The 23,500-nt window shown below is 43.1% G+C and overlaps 1 protein-coding gene across 13 annotated transcripts in view; it reads right to left on the bottom strand.

Moving 5' to 3' along the window:
* Positions 1-23,500, bottom strand: part of kis (chromodomain helicase DNA binding protein kismet) — a 209,878-nt gene that overhangs the window by 54,252 nt on the left and 132,126 nt on the right. For 10 of the 13 annotated variants that reach the window (XM_075673530.1, XM_075673529.1, XM_075673528.1 and 7 more), the window contains 8 exons: positions 20,485-21,075; positions 18,970-19,340; positions 17,052-17,180; positions 8,522-8,572; positions 7,503-7,958; positions 7,349-7,418; positions 6,452-7,236; positions 749-875 (listed from right to left, as the gene is read on the bottom strand). In XM_075673530.1, the coding sequence (XP_075529645.1) occupies positions 749-875; positions 6,452-7,236; positions 7,349-7,418; positions 7,503-7,958; positions 8,522-8,572; positions 17,052-17,180; positions 18,970-19,340; positions 20,485-21,075 (2,580 nt within the window). The remainder of the gene's footprint in view (positions 1-748; positions 876-6,451; positions 7,237-7,348; positions 7,419-7,502; positions 7,959-8,521; positions 8,573-17,051; positions 17,181-18,969; positions 19,341-20,484; positions 21,076-23,500) is intronic. The other 3 variants (XM_075673536.1, XM_075673539.1, XM_075673540.1) reach the window with 1 other exon arrangement.

The following is a 23,500-nucleotide window of genomic DNA, read 5'->3' as shown; positions in this document are numbered from 1 at the left end:
TGTCGTGCAATATCATTTAAGTAATGGATTACCAACTTGCCCGAAATGCTGCTCTGATTTTGCCTCTTCTGGATACAGTGTTCCGTAAAAGTGGCCCCTACTGCAATACTTTGTGTACGCTTCAATGCATAACACGGTTCTACCATGCTGAAGCTGAATAAAAGACAATTGTGAAATGCAAACAAGACCCTTGCAGGCCCCAAAGTAAATGTAGCCCTATACTTGGAAAAATCGGCCCAGTGTGCGTGGTTCCCAGTAGGCCTTAATTAATGTGTACTTTTTCCCATGCTTCGCCAACTGCTCCGCGCATGCTTTCTCCCAATGTTTGCGCAACGCCTGGCTTGTGCAACTTTGCTTGTTTATTGCAAACTTTGGTCGCTTGTTGCAATGAATTGGTTGCTAGTTGCAACATATGAGAGTCAATTTCTCCCTGCATTGTTATATTTACGTGGTGGCCACTTTCAAATGCAACGCAAGATGCGGGAACATTATAGAATGGCGGTGTAACAAATGGGAACATAATACATAGGAGTCAATGGGATTTGGGTCATGACCATGAAAACACGACGTAGTAGCCAGGAAAATGCAACAGCGAAGAAAATATCAATGGGGTTCCACTGTAATTCATTATATGTGGATTCTATATATCCAGGTTCGACTGTAGTAGGCAAATGCAACCTACGCCTATGTGACCTATTTGTTGTGCTTGCATGTTTAAAATTACCCCTATTAACAGTTCAATTCTCACCCCTGACTTGTCGACTGCTGCTGGGAACGTCTGCACCGTGAGGCATAACGCTTGATGACAGCATAGAAGACAGAGACAAGGGCACTGCAGTGGTTTTGTGGGATTTCGGAGGCTCCTCGTGGCGGCTCTGTAAGGAGTAGTAAAAAGTCATTAGTATGGTGCCATAATTAGACACAACACTCCAAGAATAAATATGGAAACTACACATATCAGCACACTAGTCACAACTGCTGGAAAGAAGAGCTTAGGAAAGGATTACCAGCTACCTACTTGAGAGCTGAGGGCAAGCATACAAATTTTGAGATGCTTATTTTGAGCAAAAATTGGCTGATTTATGTTGTTCATCTGCTCTCCAAATACAGTTAATTACATGACGCCCACAGAAACAAGTTGAAAAAAAAAGCAGCCATTATCAGAGAAAAAAAGAAATGGTGCAACCAGCTGCAAACAGAATGTCTGTCATACAGATCACTCCTGGCAACAATACCTGCTTGAGACTATTTTTGCATGCTTAAACAGCAACGTTAAAAACAGAACAAGAGACAAATGTGTGCACATGTACACACACATACAAAAAAGCTATCAGGACGAGTTGTTAGCTAGATAGTTGCTTGGATAAGCTTTTGAAGCACAAATAAATTTTAGAAAGCACACACGTGCTTTCCAAAATTTATTTGTTCTTGCGGTAAACCTTGCTTAACAACCCCTTATGTTAAACCAGTTTATAAAAATTATTTGTACAGAAATATTTTTTATTAATTTTCATGTGAAACAATTTAATGAATATTTTCCCAAATGTTATACCAGCACACATGACAAGGGACAATGACTGTTGACAAAGAAGTAGTGAATGAAACTTCAAGCCAGATGTTTGTATTGTACTACTTCTCTGTGTTAGCGGTTGCCCCCGAGCAAGCATAAGCGAAAAAAAAGTTGGCAAGAATGTTTTCCCAATTTAAAAACGGTGGCAGGCAATTTCAAAGTGTAGCAGGTCGCAACATAAATGTCAACAATATGACATGTTTTGGTGCTCCATACTGCTCTGTGACAACTGACACCACTGATTCTAATGCTTGTGCAAAGCATGACGAGATCAAAATGCTCCTGTGATTGTTCCCTGTTAGTCTGCTCACTTATTTCTCCTCATTTACGCTTCTGTGCTCATTACTTCCTTGTCACGTGCCGTCAGAATGGCAGCAGTTAAAAAAAACTGCCTCTTAAGCAGCACTGGCTGCTTCATGAGTGATATATTTATAGGAAATATGTTGATGTTTAATGCCTTTTGATCATCTCGCTGGGACATCAGACCCTAAACCTCAAGTAAAGGGATGGGACGGCACACAGTTTCAGCCATTTTCCCATGTGAGGCCCAGTGGCCACAGTAGGTGAAGTTTCTCTATACTAGAAGACAGTGATTTATAGCATGAACGCATGTCTGAACACATGTAGCCAGCAAATACAGTTGAGCCTTATTATAACGAAAAAGCATCCGACACAATATACCTTTGTTACACCTGATATTCATTATAAGCATAGATGCTCATATCAGAGGGGAAAAAAATCTGCAACCATGTCTATGACAAAGTAACGCAAGCGTGGTATCTCCGACAGGCCAGCAAAGGGTATCCAGTGAATTTTGATAGCCCGTTCGTGGCTTGCTGGGCCAATACATGGCACAAGTGCAATTAGTTCCATACACGCATTTCAAACCATCACTGATACGCAACTTTGTGATTGCTGCAGTGACATGAGCCTATCATGAATGTGCCATTGGAAGTTACTTTTGCCGAGTACACCTGCGGTCCGATTTTGTGGATATGAAGAGGGCTGCAGACTGTGCCAAGCTCTACTGCTACAGTCACTAGTGCAGCCAGGGCATGTGATCTCACTTTCAATCACTGATACGGTTCCAGCTACAAACATACCAACAGTTAACGCCTAATCATGGATTCTTACAACGACTGTGTTTGCATGTGGCTCAAAGTAAGTATTATCGTTGTAAAAATGTCAAACAAAAATTCACTTCACTATGAGCAATACCGTGTCAGGTCCCGAATTTTTGGTTTCGCTATAGCAGGAAAATATTCCATTCAAATATTCATGGCCAATGAAATTTAGCCTTTACTTTGTTATAGCTGATCATTCATTACATCCATGTTTGTTATAAGGAGTTTCGTCTGTACTAAACTGCTCAGATTGCCTTGATGTGAAAACGTATTACTCCATCACAGTAGGCGAAGAGCTTACATAAAAAGCCAGGACTGATCTCAAAAATTACATTTCATAGCAACGATCAAGGCTCCATACCATGATTACCGAGCCCCCAGATACTCATAACGGTTTGCAAAAGATATGAGAAACTAAAATTCAGTGTCAGTACCCCTTTAAAAAGCAGTTCAGAAAAACACACGGTTAAAATACATGGTTAACAGTACACAAATTTTTGAAGAACTAAGCAACAAAACTATCTACCAAATTTTTTTTTAAATGAACACCAGAGAATTTGATGGTAGCCTTGACAACATTCCACATGATGGTGCCTCCATGCAGAATGTGTATGTAAATGAGTGCAGTTGAAGCAGGACAATTAATGAAATACAAAAATTGCAATACTTTGTGCTGTAGTGATTACCCTTTTTTAAACTAAATTTAGTCATTAAGAATACAAAACACTAATGGGCTGGTGTTACAGCCCACCGACAACGAATTTGACGTCATGGCCCACCGGAAGAGAGCAACGCCACCACCAGACACTGCTAATCCTGCTTCCTCGGATTCCCTGGCCGTTCTGCAGTGATAGCCCTTCTGTAGGTGCATAACAGTGTATCTCTGTTGCAAACGTCATTGTTGAAGATGTGGGTGTCTGTGTTCATGGCATTTTTTCTAATGTGTAGCCAATGAGCACAGCGTAGAAACGTCAAACAAATATTGAGTGGCAAGATGTTCCGGCAACGATGACAGAGGGAAATAGGTGCAGGTATTTTCTTTTCCAAAAGAACGAATCATGTGGTACAAGTGAATGCAGACACTGCATACACGAAGGTTACAGCTTGTTACAGTTCTTTCTATTGATTATTCAGTTTTTTTTTTTCATTTATTTACTTTACCCTAAAGGTCCAGCTTGGGCATAGGGGAGGGGTGAGAGAGAATAACAATTGATATACAAAAGTATAAGGCAACATGCATGCAAGTCGAATATCCTTATATGAAGTCGTACATGCTATGCAGTCTTTACATATCTTCTCATTCGACATCATAAGCCACTAATTCTTACATTATAGAAACAATAATCTTACATCCTCTGACATCTGAAGAAATGTAAGAAGAAATGTTAACGTTTCTAATTTCTGAATGTTTCATTAAGTGTTTGTTTGAATATAATATGGTCCGTGATTTCGGCTATATTACTTCGGAGATGATTCCATTCTAAAATGGCTAAGCGCAGACATGAAAACTGCAATAGTTTAATACGTGCAAATGACATTTGTGAGCGTTCATGCACGTTCATGTGAGCTTTGCTTTCATAACTTGAAAGTAAAACTCCCAGCGCCACATGTTTGTTTTAAATCCATCACGTGTGAACCGCAGGCAGAAATTTTTAGTCATCGTGGCACTCAGCCGCACTTTCCAAATCTGCGCAGGTGTGTGCAGACCATTCTAGCTTGCCCTGCATGGAGTGAACATTTTACACATACCCAAGAACGTGAAATGTGCTCCATGTTCTTAGAGTTGACAATGTGTGCAAATGGCCACATGCAACATTTACTGTGTGCCTAACTGCTAACTCCAACAAATATCCTGTTGAATAACTTGTGCAAGCAACAGAATAACCTCCATCACACTGCAAAGGAAGAGAATGCCAAGAAACAAATAGCTTGCGAAGATGCTGATCAATAGTTTTCGCATTTATGCGGTTACTGTTGTTCATGGATTTGTTAACTATGTTTAATTATGAGGTTTCATTTCCTACATGCACAAACAGAATTATGGTTGCGGGATCAAAACCCGGCCACAGTGGCCACATTTCGATGGAGGCGAAATGCAAAAATACCCGAGTACTTAGATTTAGGTGCACGTTAAAGAACCCCCGATAGTCAAAATTAACAGCAAGTCCTCCATTACAGCATGCCTCATAATCAGATTGTGGTTTTGGAACACAAAACCTCATAATTAAAATTTTTATTTCTTTTAAATAACTGTATACCGTGTGTACAGAGTTGCACCCTTGCTTTACACCACTAGGGCTTTCCCATTTTAGTATTGTCATTTTACTGTATGTTCCATATTTAAAGGTTATGTAACAACTGTATTTACTCACATAGATAGCTTTTTTTTGTAAAAAAAATTGACGCAAATTCAGGGGTGCAATCATTACGCAGGTTAAATTTCCCGCAAAAAGAATTTTTTTTTTCATCCCATGTGTGCTGCGGGATGGCAACAGGTCAACAAACAGGCGGCTGCCGCTGTATGTAGTGCGGAACACCAAAACAAAAATGGCGGCCAGCGCAGCAAGCCGAACACACCGATCGCGATTTTTTTTTTCTTCTCGTGAGTACATTACATGCATTGAAACAGTTTATTCCGTATCAGTAATGAAAAATATCTTTAATATCGGTAAGTTTGTGCGAATAACGTAGCCATGTCCACTTTGAGGGGACAGAAACAGATGAGCGCGCTTAGCTGCCAGTGACATAGAAAGACATGGTGGGCACGCTGCGGAAACTGCGGCATTTGTCTTCTCTACTATCCTAATACAGCACGTTTCCGCTAAGGGTGGGCTGTGTTACAAGCGTAGGCGTACGAATAGGGTACATTTCTAATGTATCAGTGTAAACGTGGCTGCTATCGTTGCCACTCGCGATTTTTGCATGGCCACAAGTGCAGACGAGAACAATCGAAAGGCGCCTTTTTTGTTGTTGTTGTTGACCACAACCATTATAAAGCCTACACATAATAAAGGCAAGTTTGGCTGCAGCTTTTCTTTGTCATGGAAGTGCGGAAAGTGATTAAAGGAATGAAATGGGGCATCTGCTTAAGAATGTTTGGTGCGTGCAGACCGCTTGGTATGTCTTGAAGAGTCGTTCGCATAGCATTCGACAGATGGTAAGCGCAATCATTACTAGCTAGACTTGCCATACGGCATATCGCTGTGGCAAGTTCGGGGTGCGATCATTACAAAGGAAATAAAAAAAATTGAATTTTGACGACAAAATTCAGGGGTGCGATCATTATGCGAGTAAATACGGTATATTAGAGAGTTTTCATTTCTTTCTTTGTTTCTTTCCCATGCATCTCGCTTGTTTTGTGGGGCATATATTTTTACACTGAAGCCCTGAAATATACACATCCAGAAAAATAACATCTGGCCAAGAATAAGGGTTCCATGTAGTAGCACACTTAAGGCCATTATAAAGCTACTAATACCTTCGGGGCATCAGTAAACTAACACCAGTATCACCTCAGAATGGCCCAATTTCCTTTCTATTACAACATGCACATATCTGCTGCCAATTCGTGTACAATACCGGCTGCAAATTATGACGAGTTTTCCTCTCGTGCTAGCGCATGCCACATGGCTGGGGAGAAGCGTGGACTCGGCCAGCAAGGCGACAACCACGGAATAGTGACGCAGCTGATATCAAGCCACGTGACACACAGGCATTAAACTTGACTAAGCTGAGGGAAATCCACATGCACACGCACCTTTCTTGCCAGCAGCCGCTCCAACTCCTTTTCATCTACATGCAGCTTTCCACCTGACATAGGGAGCGCCATTGGTGCCGGTGGGGGCACGGCTGGAGCTGAGGTGGTGGATGAGGCATCTGAGTCTTCCCTCTCATCTGCACTCGAGCCTGGCTGCTTATGCTCCTCACGCAGCTGCTGCTGTTTGCGCGCTTGCAGGTTGAGGGCCAAGGCATCGATGCGACTGCCACCAGAACGACGCCCCCGCCCGCCTCCCCGCCCCCGACTGGCTGCCACAGCACCATTGAGCAGCGCCGACCGCACTGACGGCACCATGGTAGCTGCTGCACATAAATTTGACGTTGTGGCAGGCACTGAGCCCCCTGAACTCAAGTCCATGGGGGGCTCCTCGGAAGGTGGGGCTGGTGTGCTGGCCTTGGCAGGTGGCGGCGTAGGTGCTGCTTTGACCCGCAGATCCAGCATGCCCAGCGCACTGGCCGGTGGTCCTCCTCCCCGCACCGACGATGAACCCTGGTGAGCAGGTGGCGGTGGGGGAGCCTTGCTTGCCTCTTCACGGTGCGCCGGCTGAGGGGTTGTTACTGCGGATGCAGTGATAACGGCAGCGGCTGCAGTGGCCACCACACTGGCTGGTATGCTTGGGGCCACTGTGCTCATGCTGGACGTGGCCGTGGCTAGTGTGCTGGACAGGCTGCTGGTGCTGGGTGGTGGAGGGGGTGCCAGAAACTGCTGGAGTTGCTTCAGTTGCTGCTGTTGCAAGTTATGGGACAGAAGTGCTCGTAGCTTGGCTGCACAAATATTCATATTAATTAATGCTTTATTTTTTTATGAAACATAATTCAACTATAAAGAGAGGCAATAATAAGCCTCTCACAATGTCATGCTTTGACGAATACTGACCTCTCTCTGCCTCTATTTCGAACCTTCGTCTCCTTCTTCTCCGCCTTGTGCCTATGAGCAAGTCATCGTTCTAGAATGAAAAGATAGAAATAAACATGACTGGCTTGGCACAAAAAAATTGAAAGTATACAGAACATTGGCATCTGCTACATACCGGTAATGGTGGGATAGGACTATGGTGACCAGCAGACACAGACACAACCGGAGGCATATCCACTGACGAGCTGACAGTGGTTGACACTGCAATGCCGGCTGCAGTGGCTGCCACACACGGTGTCACAAGAGCTGGGGAAAGTCTTGCTGTCATGTCAGGAAGGATAACTGGTGGAGGTGGAGGAGGTGGAGGAGGTGGAGGAGGGGGTGGGGGTGGCGGTGGTGGTGGTGGAGGTGGTGGAGGGTGCTGCTCTCGTATGATCACAGGAGTGGATATGTGCTCAGGAGTGGCATGCAGGGTTTGTTCAGAGCCAGATGCCACTGATGAGGCCACAGGTGATGAAGGAGACTCTGTTGGAGTAGCTGGCAACAAGGTGAAACCTTGGCGAGGTACTGGCCACTCCTTTTTCTCCACAGCATGTACAATGTATTCCAACCGAATCTGAAGTACTTTGTCCTGGAACAGTAATGCAACATACCATCATCCTGTTCATAAAGCAACATACATTTTTTTCCCTACAGATTTCAGTGCAAATTTAGTTTCCAACATTCAGATATCAATGAATCAACATCTCTGTGAACTTGCATTCTTATAATTGCTGACATTAGGTACTTCAGCTGGCTGACAAAATTTCATTTCCAGCAGCAAACGCAAAACTCCTCCTTTGACATATGTGCACAATCACACCTGCCATCAAATAACAAACATTGCATTTCCTTTGTATATTGTTCAACTTCTAGTCCAAATATGCAACATACACTATATAGAAGCTCTGCTTGAATACAACAAAAGGTTTTTTTATCTGCTTTGCCAGGACCCACCAACAAATATGCAAGCAATGGAAGGAAGCCAGCCCTAGACCTTAGGTAATATATTACACAACGGCAAATCAGTTCCTTCAAAATCCACAAGGTGGAGGAAAAGATTCATGAAAAGCACATATTTCACCCACATGAGTGTAGTATGAAGCTACAATTTCGCTTTTTCATATATTCTACAATATAATCGATGGGGCTTACCATCTGAAAGTTGTACTCTGGGCTATGAAGGATGCAATAATGGGGAGTGTTCTGAAGTAAAAAGTGAGAGCTGTTCTATTCTAAGACATCTGGTAAAGTGACACTAAAGAGAAACATTGAATCAGTTTAAACTGATCAAGTAATCATTTAAAACAATATTTTCATTCATTTTGCAGTATGAAGTTGGTTACTACTATAAGATAACCAGAGAGCCAAACTTTTATTTTGCAAATTTTACACCCCCCCCAGCCCGTATACCAGGCTGAAGCAGCTCGACGTCTTTGCTTGAACTAGTGCCAGATTCGGCCCACTGCATTCTTTTGTTGGGTAAGCCGGACCACATACAGAGCCTGACTAGAGCCCAAAACGAATATAGTAGGCTTTGTATGTTTAGATTTTAATTTCAACGAGGTGAATAAAATGTCACTTACTCTGGAGGGGGAGGGGGGGGGGCAAAAGAAAAGAAGAAATATTTTGTCACCGCAACAAAGTTCTGACTGTGCCAGGACGATTCAGGCCGGACATGGGCCTCAAGTAGGAAGCCAAGCCAGCCGGGCCCATTCTTTAGGGTCGGGCTTGATTGGACTTCTGATTCAAGCAATAGGCCCGGGCTGGGTCCAGGCTCAAAAATCTGGCCCATGCACAGCCTCCTATATTTTTTTCATGCCTGCCCACTGGCGAGTGGAACAAAGCTCCGTTTGTACCACCTAGTTCATGCGCTTGACACCAAATCGCGCTGCCTTTTCATACCCAGTCCCAGAGCACACAACACAATGACGCTGCTTGCACTCGCACTTGTGGAATCAAGTTTGGTGTTCGCATCAGACTTGGAACTATAAAATAAACTCACAGGTTGAGATTATGTTTGTAGATGATGTACATTGGAAGTAAGCAACACAAAACAAGTTGTGCAAAGTGAGCCCTTTACTCAAAGGCACCAAACTGTGAGACCAAGCTCACAGTTTGAGGGTGTTTCATGACAGCGGTTTTATTTCAAACACTTTAGCCATGTCGTGTTTGTCTGTAAAATTCGTGAATACTGGGTGAAAAAAACTTTGTAGCAACAGCTGCAGCAAGTTATCTTGATGTCCTGGCATCGACCGCATCCCCCCCCCCCCCCCCAAGGCTTTGCACTCGCGGAGTACTGCAACGGAACTATTCACAGCCTCCTTCAAAGAGTGATTCATGCGCCTTCTTGATAAAACTTGGATAAACTTCTGTAACGCATACAGAACCGCTATAAGTTGTCAAGATGGGTAGATGAGTCCATTGGAATCTTGGTGCTTTATCAGGGAGTCCGAGGGCTCCGAGGCTGTTTATTTACCCCACCTTAGAACAAAGATCAAGATTGATTGGTCATTTCAAATGGCCCGCCAAAAATAAAACCTGGCATTTAAGGTCAGCTAGCGCCATCGGGCTTGTAACAGAACTAAAGAGCATTTTCTATTTCTTTTTTTCCTCGGCATTGCAGTGCAACCACTCCTGTGAGAGAAAAAAAAAGAAGCTGCAAGAGAGGTAGCTTCGTATTTTATTACTATGGTGCCAAAAATGCATCGTTCTTTGCGGAAAATGACACCTGTTCAAAGTGCACTGCTGCTTCTAGCACTGATATTGTCAATACAGGCAGTGGTGACAAGTCTATAAAAGATATCAAATCATCCGGCTTTGACTCGGACACTGATGATTTCTCTACACAGCCCAGACCTTCAACTAGTGCGACAAGGTAAACATAGTTTCAGCGCCTATGCTGTTGTTATATACTGCACATGCGTTGTAAGTGATGACACCTGTTTACATATTTCTGATAAGAGTTCTGACAAGCTCTGGAAGCTATATTTTGCCAAATGCATAGTACCGAGTGAAGTTTTCTACGAAACATGCACCTGGCATTCACCTGGATGTGAAGCAATAGAGCGAGACGCGTCAGTTCATCAGGGCGGTGGATATGTTTGTGACATGTTACACGGCAGAGATGATCATAACATTTTGTCAGCACACTACTAAGTATGCAGGGATGAAGATTTTTGAAGACCCCAGCTATGCTCAGCCAGACTGCCCTTGAATAAAGGTCACCTCCCCCCCCCCCTAAGATGTACACTTGTTTAAATGGCCTTCTTTCAGCAAGGATCATGAGCAGGAAACGTTTCTTTTCACTACTTAGGTTTTTGCACGTCATGGACCCCGAGGAAAGTGCCGATTCAGCTGGCAAACTGCGGAAGGTATACGGGCTACTGCAACATATGAACGAGGCGTCAGCGAAATTTTTCCAGCCACAGGAAGACCTTGCAGTAGATGAAAGAATGATCAAGTCAAAAGTAAGATCTGGAACCAGGCAATATATTCGTACAAAGTGTGGTTATAAATTCTGGGTTCTGGTGGAGTCAAAAACTGGATACACTTTTCAATTATTTGTTTACACGAGCAAGCGGGAGACACTTAGACCCCATGGCTCGGCTTTTGATGTCGTTATTAAACTTTGCAATAAGTATCCGGAGCACGAGTACAAGGCTCACATGGACAATTTTTACACATCGAAGCACCTTTTCAAGCCATCTCCATCCTCACAAAATGCTCACTTGCAGAACGACAAGGAAGAATTATCGAGGTTTCCCCGCTGAACTGAAAGAAAGAAAATGGGAAAGGTACTCGCCACGGTGGCTTCGTGTCTATGATGTTGCACTGCTTAGCACGAGCTCGCAGGATCCAATACCGGCCATGGTGGCCGCATTTCGATGGGGGCGAAATGCAAAAATATTCACTGATGATTGCAATACTCCCTAATGCGAAATTTGAGTGCAGCTGTATACATGTTTTCGTTTCGTGATTTATTGGCTGGTGCGGACAGTCTGTCTCATGTGGTATGTTGCAAACAGAGCAAAGTGTGGTGCGACTGCCTCATTAATCTGGAGATCATGAGAGCCAGCGCGTAGGTGACGTGTGGGCGTTCACAGCAGTCACAGCACCCGCTGCTGATAAATCTACCAGATGATGCGCGATACTCTGGCACCACCTCGTAGCCATCATCGCCGTACCCACCTCTCCACTTTCTTTCTTGCATCTTTCATCCCCCGCTGCGATCCGCATTGACTTTGATCTTTTGCTATGCTCATTCGCTTGTTACGCTGCCCCCTGCTGCAAGAACGGGCGCCGAAGAGCTGTGATCTAAAGCAATCGCAAACCATGACAACTGAAACAAGCGCGAACGAGACTAAACCAAGCAAATCAAACAAGCGTGAGCGAGAACTGATGCGAGCAGACGATAGTACAAAATGAGCGGTCCGGTTGAAACCAGATACAAGTAAGCATCGGGCCGTTGGGTGGGTTCGCATGACACCAGTTTCCCACGTACACACCACTGAACGGGCTGCTCTCATTTGTTTCGCCATTCGCACCACGCGTCTTTCATCTCCCGCTCCGCATTCGCTCTTTCATCCTTCCCCGTGCTTATTTGCTCGGTTACACCTCTGAGGCTCGTCGCAGGAATGGGCCCAAGAGCTGCACGTGTCCCGTGCATCCAGAGTGAGCTCTTTATAAGCTCTCTATGTGCCTCTGCAGGGAATTTCTCGGTAGTTTCTCCCCTTGCATCTTCCTGTTGCGGCAGCGCCAACAAGCAATTGTTGCCTTCTGCTGCCATTACGTTACTCATACTTTACGCCGACACAATACCAGTCTTCAGATGCTTTTCAACACTTGAGAGAACAGCTCGGGCATCCGTTTGAGCATTTGAGCCTGCTGACTTCCTCAGCAAGCTAAAGAAGACTTGTCTAGGTCAGATGACAGTTTCCACGTCAAAACAAAGTGAAAGCACATCTCTCCAAGAAGATATTGAATGCCCTTGACATTTGAATGAGTTGTCATCACCAGGCTAATGTAAGTCTTTTTGTTTAATAAGTTCTTTGCCAGGCACTGGCTTTTGAGATTGGCCAGGTAGTTGAGGAAGCTTTTTCAAATCAGATGAGCCATTCATCGTTTGTAGATTCGAACTGCTTGCAGTCGGCAGTGTTCTGGTTTATGTACTGGGTACAATTGCTCAGGTCCATGATAATCAACTAGCCGTGCATGGTGTCCATCAATTCAAATGTTGGTCCGACACCCGTGAAACTTGCGCCGCACGTGTGGCCCGCTTGCTTTTGCAGGAGCTTCAGTGCAGCTGTCATGGCAAAAGACAAAACTTAAATCGCTCTTTTCACATTCGTTTTTCAACATTTGTGGGGAACACATTCTCCTGCCGAAAATCGCATTGGTTTTACAAGACTACCCTGCTGCATTTTGTAAATTTTGCTCTTCAAGTGGTTCGCCGTTATTTCGCTGCCTTTTCCGATGTCAAGTGACAAAAACTGTGATTATATGTTTTTGATGAAGTGCCACTGATGGAATGCTAGAAAAAGCTTTCAATTTGGTTGTCCAGGGTACTCAATGCAAAGCCTGCTGCTTCCGTTGCATAGGAGTTGGAAAGCCAAGACCTTGATTTTGCGGTTGTCAGTGACAATGCACAGGACGAAAAATCCAAAGTCTTCAACTTCCATCAGGATGTGTCCCATGAGTGTGTGTAGCTCGTGGCCAGTCTAATTTTTCATGAAAAAGTAGGCCACGGGAATTTTTAATGAAACTGAAGGACCGTTGAGGACAAAGCGCACAAGCGAGCTGGCCAGCAAAGGCTTATTTGTTGTTTCTTTAGGGAAACCCCCACCAAAGTCTACTTCGCAGATAGAGGCATCTTTTTGCTTATGTTAAAGTAGCTGTTGTTTCACGCGCATTTCGTCTACAATCAACAAGGTGCCCTGGCTCACGGTTGGCTTGCACGATTGACAGCCTTTGCTTCACGAGATCGTTCACAACAACTTCACTTGATGAGCCCATAAAACGCTGCAGAGTGCTTCCACTGGGAAACCGAAGAATGCCTGCACTCCTTATATACTTTTATGCACAAGCTGAGAGGTTACACAAAACCACTTCATGGCGCACTGTCAGATCAGAGCACGTTGGTTTCTTCCCGAAATTCTGAACTTGTTCTTCTAATACTGACGCAGCCAGGTCTTTCTCCTTCGGGCTCTCCACGACTTCGAGGAATGCAGGAACAAAGCACCCTTAAATTATGGGGTTTTACGTGCCAAAACCACTTTCTGATTATGAGGTACGCCGTAGTGGAGGACTCCGGAAAGTTCGACCACCTGGGGTTCTTTAATGTGCACCTAAATCTAAGCACACGGGTGTTTTCGCATTTCGCCCCCATCGAAATGCGGCCGCGGTGGCCGGGATTCAATCTCGCGACCTCGTGCTCAGCAGCCCAACACCTTAGCCACTGAGCAACCACGGCGAGTACACAAAGCGCCCTTCCTTTAGCCACTTAATGTACACACACTTAGGTGTCGTTCTTTGCGTCTCCACTTTCATTATTAATACACTGCCAAATCCGAGGATTGTGAGGACACCTGCACTGCTCTGTCAACCTGCACAGTCACAGTGACGCAGCACTCGCTAGCACCGTTTTTCTCGGGTGGCTAACAGTTTGGTAGCAGTGCAATCCACGGGTCACAAATCTTCAAAGGCAACGTCCACAATCAGCAAGTCGTCGAGCAGATGCAAACACAACTCCATTTGGATGGCATCAATGACTGCTCTTCTCTTCAGCAGTGGTGGTTTGACTAGCGTACCGGCCTCACACTTTTTCACTAATGTGTTTTTTTAAGGAGGCTGCAAGTATGCCAGATATTCTTAAAAAATACTGAGCACAGTGTCTTTCTCAAGTCTGCGAATTTTACAACCTTTCTTGAAGTCAGAGGAACTGAAGTGTCGACTACATACAGTCGAGTAGCATGGCATTGCATTCGGCGCCCAGTTTGCGGATCGAAAATTCTGTCATGTAGCCTTGATATTTCAAGCAAAAAAAAAGTAAATAAACCTGCTGCCAACCCAACGGAAACAGCACAATTCTTGCTTGAGGGTCCAATATGGGTGGGTGTTCCGATGTGCCTCGACGTGTAGCTATGCTTGGTATGTGATGTGGCAAGTATGGGGTGCGAGTACCTCACGTGGAGAACCGAGGTGTAAACCGAGGCGGAAGGGAGATAGCAATGGACAGTTTCCACTGCACCATTGCACAGACATGAAAAAATATAGGAGGCTATGACACAGCTCTAGGCTGAGTGCTTGACATTTCATTCTTCTTTAAAGCTAATACGAAGGTTACGCATTTTTCATGCAAAAATGTGATGTTGGAGAACAGCATATTGCCAGTTCACTGCAATCAGCATGCTTTATCACCCGAATAACTGTTCAAACTACCCATAGCAAAGTTGTTACGTACCCAATTTCACACATGCCAATGACCACCTAACTAATGCTGTATTGAAGCTACCACCCCTAGTTAAATATTGGGAGAGTAAAAGTACATTATAAAATTGGAGCAGATGCTCAGGAATGAGGTACATTTATTGACAGCAACGTAAATACCATCAAGCTGCTCAATGACCTAGTTTACAGTTCAACAATGGCATTCTCATTCATGTGAAAAAGTTCTAGTGAGCTTTAGCTGAAACGATAATTTCCAATGCATTAGTATATGACTTGCCTTCAACCTACAGAATACAGAATACAGGTGAGCTGTGATAACACAGAGTTTAGATTAGGAGACGCAAGCGGTTTACGTAGGCAAGCCGCTTGCGTCCCCTAATTTAAAACTCTCTCATGCCTAAGCCATACAATGGAAGGTCCATTCAATTCACCTGCACCACCTGAACCAGTTCACGAGGTGCTGCACCCTGCCATTCATTTTGAAAGATGCAGGAAAGCTTAGGGCTAGTTCATAATTTTCCTGCACACTCCTTATTGGTAGTGCCAATATGAAAGTGTGAAGCAACAGTGCAGCAGATGACACAGCACACAGCCATAAGGGAAAATACTACTGAGAATTTTTTTTTATTATTATGCGCACTATAGGTTCGAAAATTGAGCCAATTATAGAGTTCTTCAAGCAGACTTCAAATATGTCATTAGTTTTTCTCTAGCTGTTACATTTGAGTTATCTCCAACACAATGGCAAAATTTAGTTATCTTTGTGGGCACTCTCTTGTGTATTAAATTTTCACAAAAAGCATCATACTGTAGCTTATTTAGCTCTTTGTAGACTGTAAAGTGCCAATATCTAACCAAACAGCACGCACAATTAGTGGAACTATGCAAAAAAAGATCAGTGCACTTCAACTAATTTTTTTTTTCATAATCTCATGAGAATAACCTTGTGCAGTTACAATTGTCCCATACTAACAAAATTTGGCATACATCTGTATAAGATATGTATAAGATATGTATAATGCTGATATCTACTTAAAATTGCAGTATCTCTCAGTATTAGTTGTAATAGCACAAGGCTATATTTCATAGGATTGTGAAAAAAATTTGTCACGTGTCCTAATGTTTTTTTTTTTTTTTTTTGCATAGTTCCACTAATTGTACATGCTGTTTGGATATATATCAGCATTTCGCAGTCTATGAAAAGCTAAATAAGCTACAGCACAATGATTTTTTTCTGAAAGTTTTATACACCAGAAAGTGTCTGCAAAGCTCACTATATTATGCTGTTGTGTAGGCTATAACTCAAGGAATGTAGCAGCTAGACAAAAACTAATGACATATTCAAAATCTACTTGAACAACACTCTAATTGACTCAATTTTCAAACCTCCAGCACAAATAATAATTTAAAAAAATTTTTAACAGCATCTCCCATGCCATTGAAACCCCCACTTTCACATGTCTGCCGAGTAAACGCAAAGCTGGGTGTGTTCTTTACATGCATTTTTACACACATATACACCAATATATTGTTTATTTGCCATCCACAATTGAGCTGTTCGTACTGATCAAACCAATGCTGCTTTTGATTAGACATGCCTCTGTCAATCTGTGAGCACCGAGTGTGCACATACACGTTTGTATTGTGTGCTTCTGTATGTGTGGGCATTTGTGCATGCACATACATTTGTGTGTGTGTGCTATGTAAAACCAAGAAAAGAAAGAGAAAATTGCCCACATCTTCACGAACAAAGACACAACCTCAGTATAAGATACTGACATTCTACAGTGGATGTTGCTTTTCGAATGTGCTGTCTGATCATCGTAGCATAAGCATGGTTACTTTTGTCATTGTGAGAACCGACCATGCCATTCCAACCTTTTACAAATTGCTCTGTTAGTTTTTGCTTCCAGCATCCACGGGACATTGTTTTCTGTTGTCTTTAGGACGAAACATTTCACAAGCTGACCATACTTGCAGTTTGGAACCTGTCATTGTGCTGCAACCCACCTCTTAAACCTAATGATGTACATTAGGCACACAAGCATAAGGTCTGCAGTGCGTCTACACATCAGTGTTTGTTTTCAGTGTTGTGTTGCGCATGCTAGCTGAATTCAAGGTATACTATTTCTTCCTTTTTCATGCCCTGCCATGAACTTGTTCACAATGGTGCAGGCAAAACCAACAGATTTACAACTCATAACCATGCAAAATTGTATATCATCTGGCATATTACCTTTGGCCACCGAACAGGATTGCGAGTTGAGTGAGCCATGAAGTGTACAACTGGTGGCTCTGTTCCACCTTCTCCATCCAAGTTGAAACTCTCTTGACTTAAAACGTCATCCTGCTGTGAATTTGCTTCCTGCATTACAACGCAATATATGCTGATCAGAAGAGTATTTGCTAAGGTGTTCAAGCAAGGCATGCATCCCGCTGATCTTTGCTGCGCGGTAAAGGAAGCAATAAAAACCTACACTTTTAACACTCTGTCAAAACAGTATGCGCAACATGACGCGTAGGCCCCTAACATCGTCCCAGCACTCTGAAGGTGCAGACTGCGAGGACAAGTGCTCCCCTCACTTCCCCAAATTTTGGATCAGTGGAATTGCAATTCATGATCCAATATACACTTCGTAGCCTACATTCTTTCTGTATTAATTCGGCCAAATATTCTTGACAAAAGCTGTATTTGACCAACAGCTCAAAAACAGTACCCTGTGCTGTTGTCAAGCATAAAAGGTCAAAAATAAACTCAAAAGGAGAAACACAACATCTGTTTAGCATGGCTGAGTATTGCTTTTGTAGATAGAAGCAAGGTTGACAACTAGCGAGCAGGACGAAAGCCAAAATGCCCTTTTCTAACATTGCACTAGCACTGTACACTGCAAGAAAGGATACATAAAGAAGGCACTCTCGCCACTCCTGCTGCCTTTAGTGTCTTACTGCAATGACGTTGTTAAAGGCACCGTTTTCCCTCCTTCCCGCTTCTTGTAAGTGTAGGCTATCCACAGAAGAGAGAGAGACACACTGGTCCCCCACTGCTGCTCCCCCCCTCTCACTCCTTTTTTTTTTTCCTTCTGAAGAGCTTCCAAGTGGCCACAACATGCCTCAGTTGTGGAGACTGCTGCCGGGCATTCCCTGCAATGCTCGGCCATCGTGGGCAACTCACCTCCCCATGGTAGAAAGCATAGAAGCCTCATGAGGTGGGCTCCCCCATTTCTTGTTTTGTCCCACCTGTATTTGCCCCAGCTGTATGGAACTCTCTACGAGTGTGGCCTATTGTTAATTGTGGCCCACCGTTACAAATGGGTGTGAATTAGCACCTTCAGTTGGAAAGATTCAAAGCTTGCCCCCACTGACATGCACCACAGTGGCAACAACTCATTGTGAACTCTGGATTTGAAGTCAAAGTTCTGACTGTTAGAACAGCCACGAAGGTGCTCGCAAGCAAGTGCCACTTTAGTGGCATCATGATAGATTAGGCAGAATTGCATGCTAAGATTAAACCTTATACTATAAAAACAAATAAGTGACACAATCACAAATGATAAAATGTACTACTTATCCTTGCACGTCAGCTTAAAGGGACACTAATGTGAAAAATGATTTCTTCTGCATCAGTAAATTACCATTCTACAACACCAAAAACACCACTCTTAAGAGAATAAGACGTTTGGTAAGCAAGAAAAAGCACAAGAACGAAATACGGGTGGCGACACCTACTTAGGTTCCCGCATCTGGGGGCTGTGACGTCTTGGATTTTGATGGCATCTTCTAGAGCCTACTAATTATATATAGCGGTACAGATTGACTACATTGTGTTCTAAAGGAACCAAATATTAAACATGGCAAGTTTCGGGAACCTTTATTCAGCCAACGCAGCCCAAATGTTAAAACATACTTTGGAATCCCTGACGTCACGCTGGCGTACCGGCGCTGGAGTTTTGGCGTGCAATTCAAATACTGATACTTGGACCTTCATTTTCTCATCTAATAATCAAACTATTTTTTTTAAATGACTGCCTGCAGGGTTCTCAAACAATGCTTCATTAGTATAAACTGATTTATTGTTTCGCTTTAGCGTCCCTTTAAGTGTATAAAGGGACAAAAATGTCAAAAAACAATGTCTGTCAAACCTCAGTAGCACATACCTGAGATTCTTCAGTCAACTGAGGAGTAAGAACACGGAATGGTGGAAATCCAGAGAGAGGCATCTTTGTGCCACTAGGAACCATTTCAACAGGGTCTTGCTCCGTATCAGTCTTTTCAACATCAGTCTTTGAATTGTCATCTTCTACAGGCGGTGGAGGCACAACTCCTGGCACAGACATCTCCAATGGTGCAAACCCTAGTGACACAGACGAAGCACCCTGCACAATAGAGTTGTCAGAAGAAGCAGGCTGCTCCTGTTGGCTCTCTTCAGCAGTAATTGTCTTCTGGGGTTCCTCATCTTTGGGTTCAACATCATTTATGTCCACTGACTTTCCTTCTGTTGTTTCAACCCCAGTAGGCTCAGAAAGAACTGCAAGTAAAATGTGCAGCATCAAGTGAAAAGAGAATGAGGATCAGAACTGCCACGAATAAATTAGATGTCTAAATAGTTCATTCACATACAGTGCAGACAGAAAATCATGAACAAAAGCCAAGCATGGGTGGAGCCTCAGCCTTTGCTATTTTTCTAAAAGCTGTACTGGTCTAAGCCTCATTCTCAGCAGGGCCAATTGCCAAAAAGAAAAGCTGTGACGAGAGGACGCAGTGCTTCAGCACTTCACACTTAATGTAAACTTCTATGTCCTAAACTTCCCATTTTTATCTACATATATATCCACATTCTGAACTATTTGCATACTTCTCGCTTACGCAAAAGGTTGTGGAGAAAACAGGAGCATAGCAAATTGAACTCTGTGCAGGATGACCACCCTTGCTATAATATAATAAAGACTAATTTAGTCAAAATGTTATCAGGGTGTTGTTGGTATCAATTTTTAAATCTTACATGCCACTTCTATTTTTCATTTTTGTTTGAATAATAACTATTCACCTTGGATTGCATTATTGTGCCCACTGAAGCAATATGTCACAGTCAGCTTTCATAGTTACAACCACACATAATACAGCTGCACTGGTCTGCCTGTCCCTCTCTGCACTCCCCACCTCCCATCAACTTTCTTCACACACACAAGACTCTTCAAGAACCACTTATTTCAGCCTGTCATTCTCCCTCTTAAGCCAAGTTACACTAAGACACAGACATTACCCTCATATACTATTTCGAGACAAAAAAAAAAGCTCCTCTGACAGGCCTTTGCCCCAAGTTTACTACAAATAAACCTTTCCTTTTATAAAAAAAATTATTCAATAACATGATATTGAACCTTTTTATGCCAATATTCAACAGTAGCCGAAAAAAATTTGATTCAAGCAGATATATTTTTAGATGCTTGCTGCAATTTCAAATGACCTCTGAAATGACCTCTGAAATGACGTCTGAGAATAATTACTCAAACAAAATTAAGGCTTGTTAAAACCTAATATTTCATGCAACTCTACAATAATTTACAAGCAGTTATCACAGCTGCATAAAGCCAGTAAGCTCGCTACTCACATTCAGCATAGGCATTTTTCCTAAGGTCTATATGTAAAGCCTACAGTGGTATATGACTAACCTTTATCAGGTTCATCTTGTTTTTCAGGAACAACGTCCACACTCTTTTCTTCACTTTTCTTTGGTTGTTCTAAAGGCAGCTCATCTAGTTCAACAGGCTGTTCCCTTGTCCTGCTTTCCTCAAATGGCTGCTCTAGAGCCCGAACTTCGGAAGGCTCATCAGCTACAAGTGCCATCTCATTGTTTACTTCATTGCCTTCCACTGTGTGCACAAGTTTCTCTTCAATATTGTTTTTCTTAGAATGCTCTTCGTGTTCCGGAGACTTCTGGCTATGCTCTTCTTTGTCTGATGTCTCATCTTCTTGAAAAGAAACTTTAGGTGAGCCAGCTTCTTCAGGCTTGACATTTACAGCTTCTGGCTGGACAGCATCTTCATCCTGTGTTTTTGCCACTTGCAATACACTCTCCTCGCTAAGAGGCAACTTATCAGCTTCCCCCGAAGTTTCACAGGCAGGCATCTCATTTGCACTCGAATTGTTGACCTTAGTGTCAACTGGCTGAGAAAGAATAGCAGCTTGAGTAACCATCTCTGGGCACACTTCTAGGTCGCTGTCAACAGCTGCTTTTAATATGGTTGGCACTGCAACATCCACTAGAAAAATGTGGAGAAAAGTTAGCTGTTAGAGAAACAATAAGAAAATAATTCACACAGTAACAAGCATCACATTTCATGCTCCAAGGAAAGGAGGTCCAAAAGGCACGCAATAATATATTGTAATTCAAACTTCACAGGAATGACAAAAACGCACTCTGAAATCGATCAAAAAAATGAGAAAGGGCCATTTAAAACATTTAATTACCAAAGATACCAAATAACTTCGTATACTGCACAAAATATGTGCAACAACCTCAATTTTGTGAAGTCGACCCCAACGGTACTGACGAAACTAATTCAGGGTGTCTACCAAGTTGACATTTCCAAATTCCCCGAGTTTTCAAGGTTTTCCCCGAGTGCCTTTGCGAAATTCCCTAAGTGACACAGAAATTATTCACTGTGCATTATACTAACTCTTCCCTTCTGTTTTCTTTTTGTATAAACACTACTCCTTACTGTTCAAACTGGAAGTCATTTTTCTTTTTTTTTTTTTTTTTCCACGTGCAAAGTAATTACTTGATAGTGCTTTCGTCATTGGGCAAGCACTTGAATATCGCGGACGAGTCTCTAATTGTGTCCCCCTCTGCACTTACCTCAATTTCCCGATTATCAAGACTCAGTTCACAATATTATTGACACCTTAGATTCTTGAGCACTAACCTATCACTTTAAATTGACTTAATGTTGGCCTTTGTGTCCCTTTAACCCTTTACCTCCTGTTGATGAGTAGAGTCGTCATGAAATTTTGTACCAATACAGTTGAACCCCTTAATAAGAAACACATACCGGGCGGCAGTTTATGTCTCTTATATGAGAGGTCTCTTATAGCAGGGTACCAATTTCTCATTTTCTACCCAGCCTTTATTTTGATATTGGTACCATACATTTAAAACGAGCACAAAAGAAGGCTATAACAGTTGAAAAAGGTTGATTATTTGACATTTGTTGGTTGGTTTGCTTCATGGCTGCATTGACAGTGTTCTTCAGCACAGCCTCTTCCAGTCAAGAGTTCCTTCATGGTCATTGGTCAAAAGCTGTATCTAGTCCCAATTCCTCCAAATACTCTCATGACCTCCCCAGAAGTCATTGGTGCTGCACAATCACTTTCATTGTCAGACAAACCCGTAAGACTGTCTTCACTTTTCTCATTTTCCTTCACCATCCTGATTATGTTCTCATCACCGAGGTCTGCTCTAACAGCAAGACTGTCATCCACTTCAACAAAGCACTGACTAGTGCCCGACTCATTGAAGTTCGTCTGAATGATGGACCAAGATTCAGGCTCCTCACTCACATAATCGAAGTCTTCATGAGCAATGTCCTCGTCTGTGCCTTCCGGCTGCAGATTAAAATCCGCTTTACGGGAGCACCCTCTCAAAGTGCTCTTGCTAAAGGGCCCCTCACCAGGCCCCATAGCAAATTTTGGTTATAAACTGGAAGTTGTTATGTGTCCTTTAGGGAGTGTTCTGCCTCGAAAATTGTTCAAATTAGCTCATTATTAGCCGAGACAGAAATATTTCAGTGCCGCGAACTCATGACTTGAGAAGGCAAACTTCACTGCAAAGATATACGCTCCCTCCACTTGGCCCGCCTCGCCTTTGCAAGTGAAATTCCTTCCCTGCGTTCTCCCACACTGGACCTCGAGGTTCACGTGACGCATACATCACGAGCACCGCTTTTTTTTTTTCCTTGCTTTTCCCTCCTGCTTGAGAACAAGCAGATGAAACGGAAGTACATCTCTTTTGCTGCAGTGCATAATTAAAAAAAAAAAAAAGCTTGCAGACATTCAGTTTGTGTGTTTTATTATTTCTCTAAGCTCTAAATCGTCTGTTCAAGCAACATATTACACAAATAACAGATGTTGCTTTGAATATTTCTCGAAGTCACATGTCACTACGAGCAATGCCACAGTGCAAACACGTGTACGTAGGCGCACTAGTATGTGTGCGTCATCCACAGCTTGGAGCACGGCGGCCGCGAGGAGAAGGGAAAACGGTTTTTGGTTTGAAATTTCAGGTCTTTCCACAGCGCATAGTGATGCAATACTTTGCAAACTCGATCGTTACCATGCAATGTATGCTCTATACCTGACGGCTCAAAATGGCCGGACCTGGTGAGGGGCCCTTTAATGTCGTTACAGGAGCCAGTTAGCATTTCAACTGCTGTCCTCACGTTGATTGTTGTTTCCTGCTTCTCCAGCATATCAAACTACAGCCGTTTAACAAGCCGTCCTCTGTACATTCCTTTAACAGCTCTTATGACCCCTTGATCCAGAGGCTGTAGCAAATATGCGCAGCCAGGTGGGAAATAGCTCAGCTCAACAGCTTTCAATGGTGGGGTTTTCGTGTATACTGAACAGCTGTCTAAAAACATGAGAATTTTTCCAATTTTTCAATGCCACCTTCTGATCAAAAGTAGTCCG

This window comes from Dermacentor variabilis, chromosome 1 (assembly GCF_050947875.1).
Source record: "Dermacentor variabilis isolate Ectoservices chromosome 1, ASM5094787v1, whole genome shotgun sequence".
NCBI classification, from domain to species: Eukaryota; Metazoa; Arthropoda; class Arachnida; order Ixodida; family Ixodidae; genus Dermacentor; species Dermacentor variabilis.
Note: the sequence above shows the minus strand (reverse complement) of the source record. Positions and strands in the feature narration are given on the sequence as shown.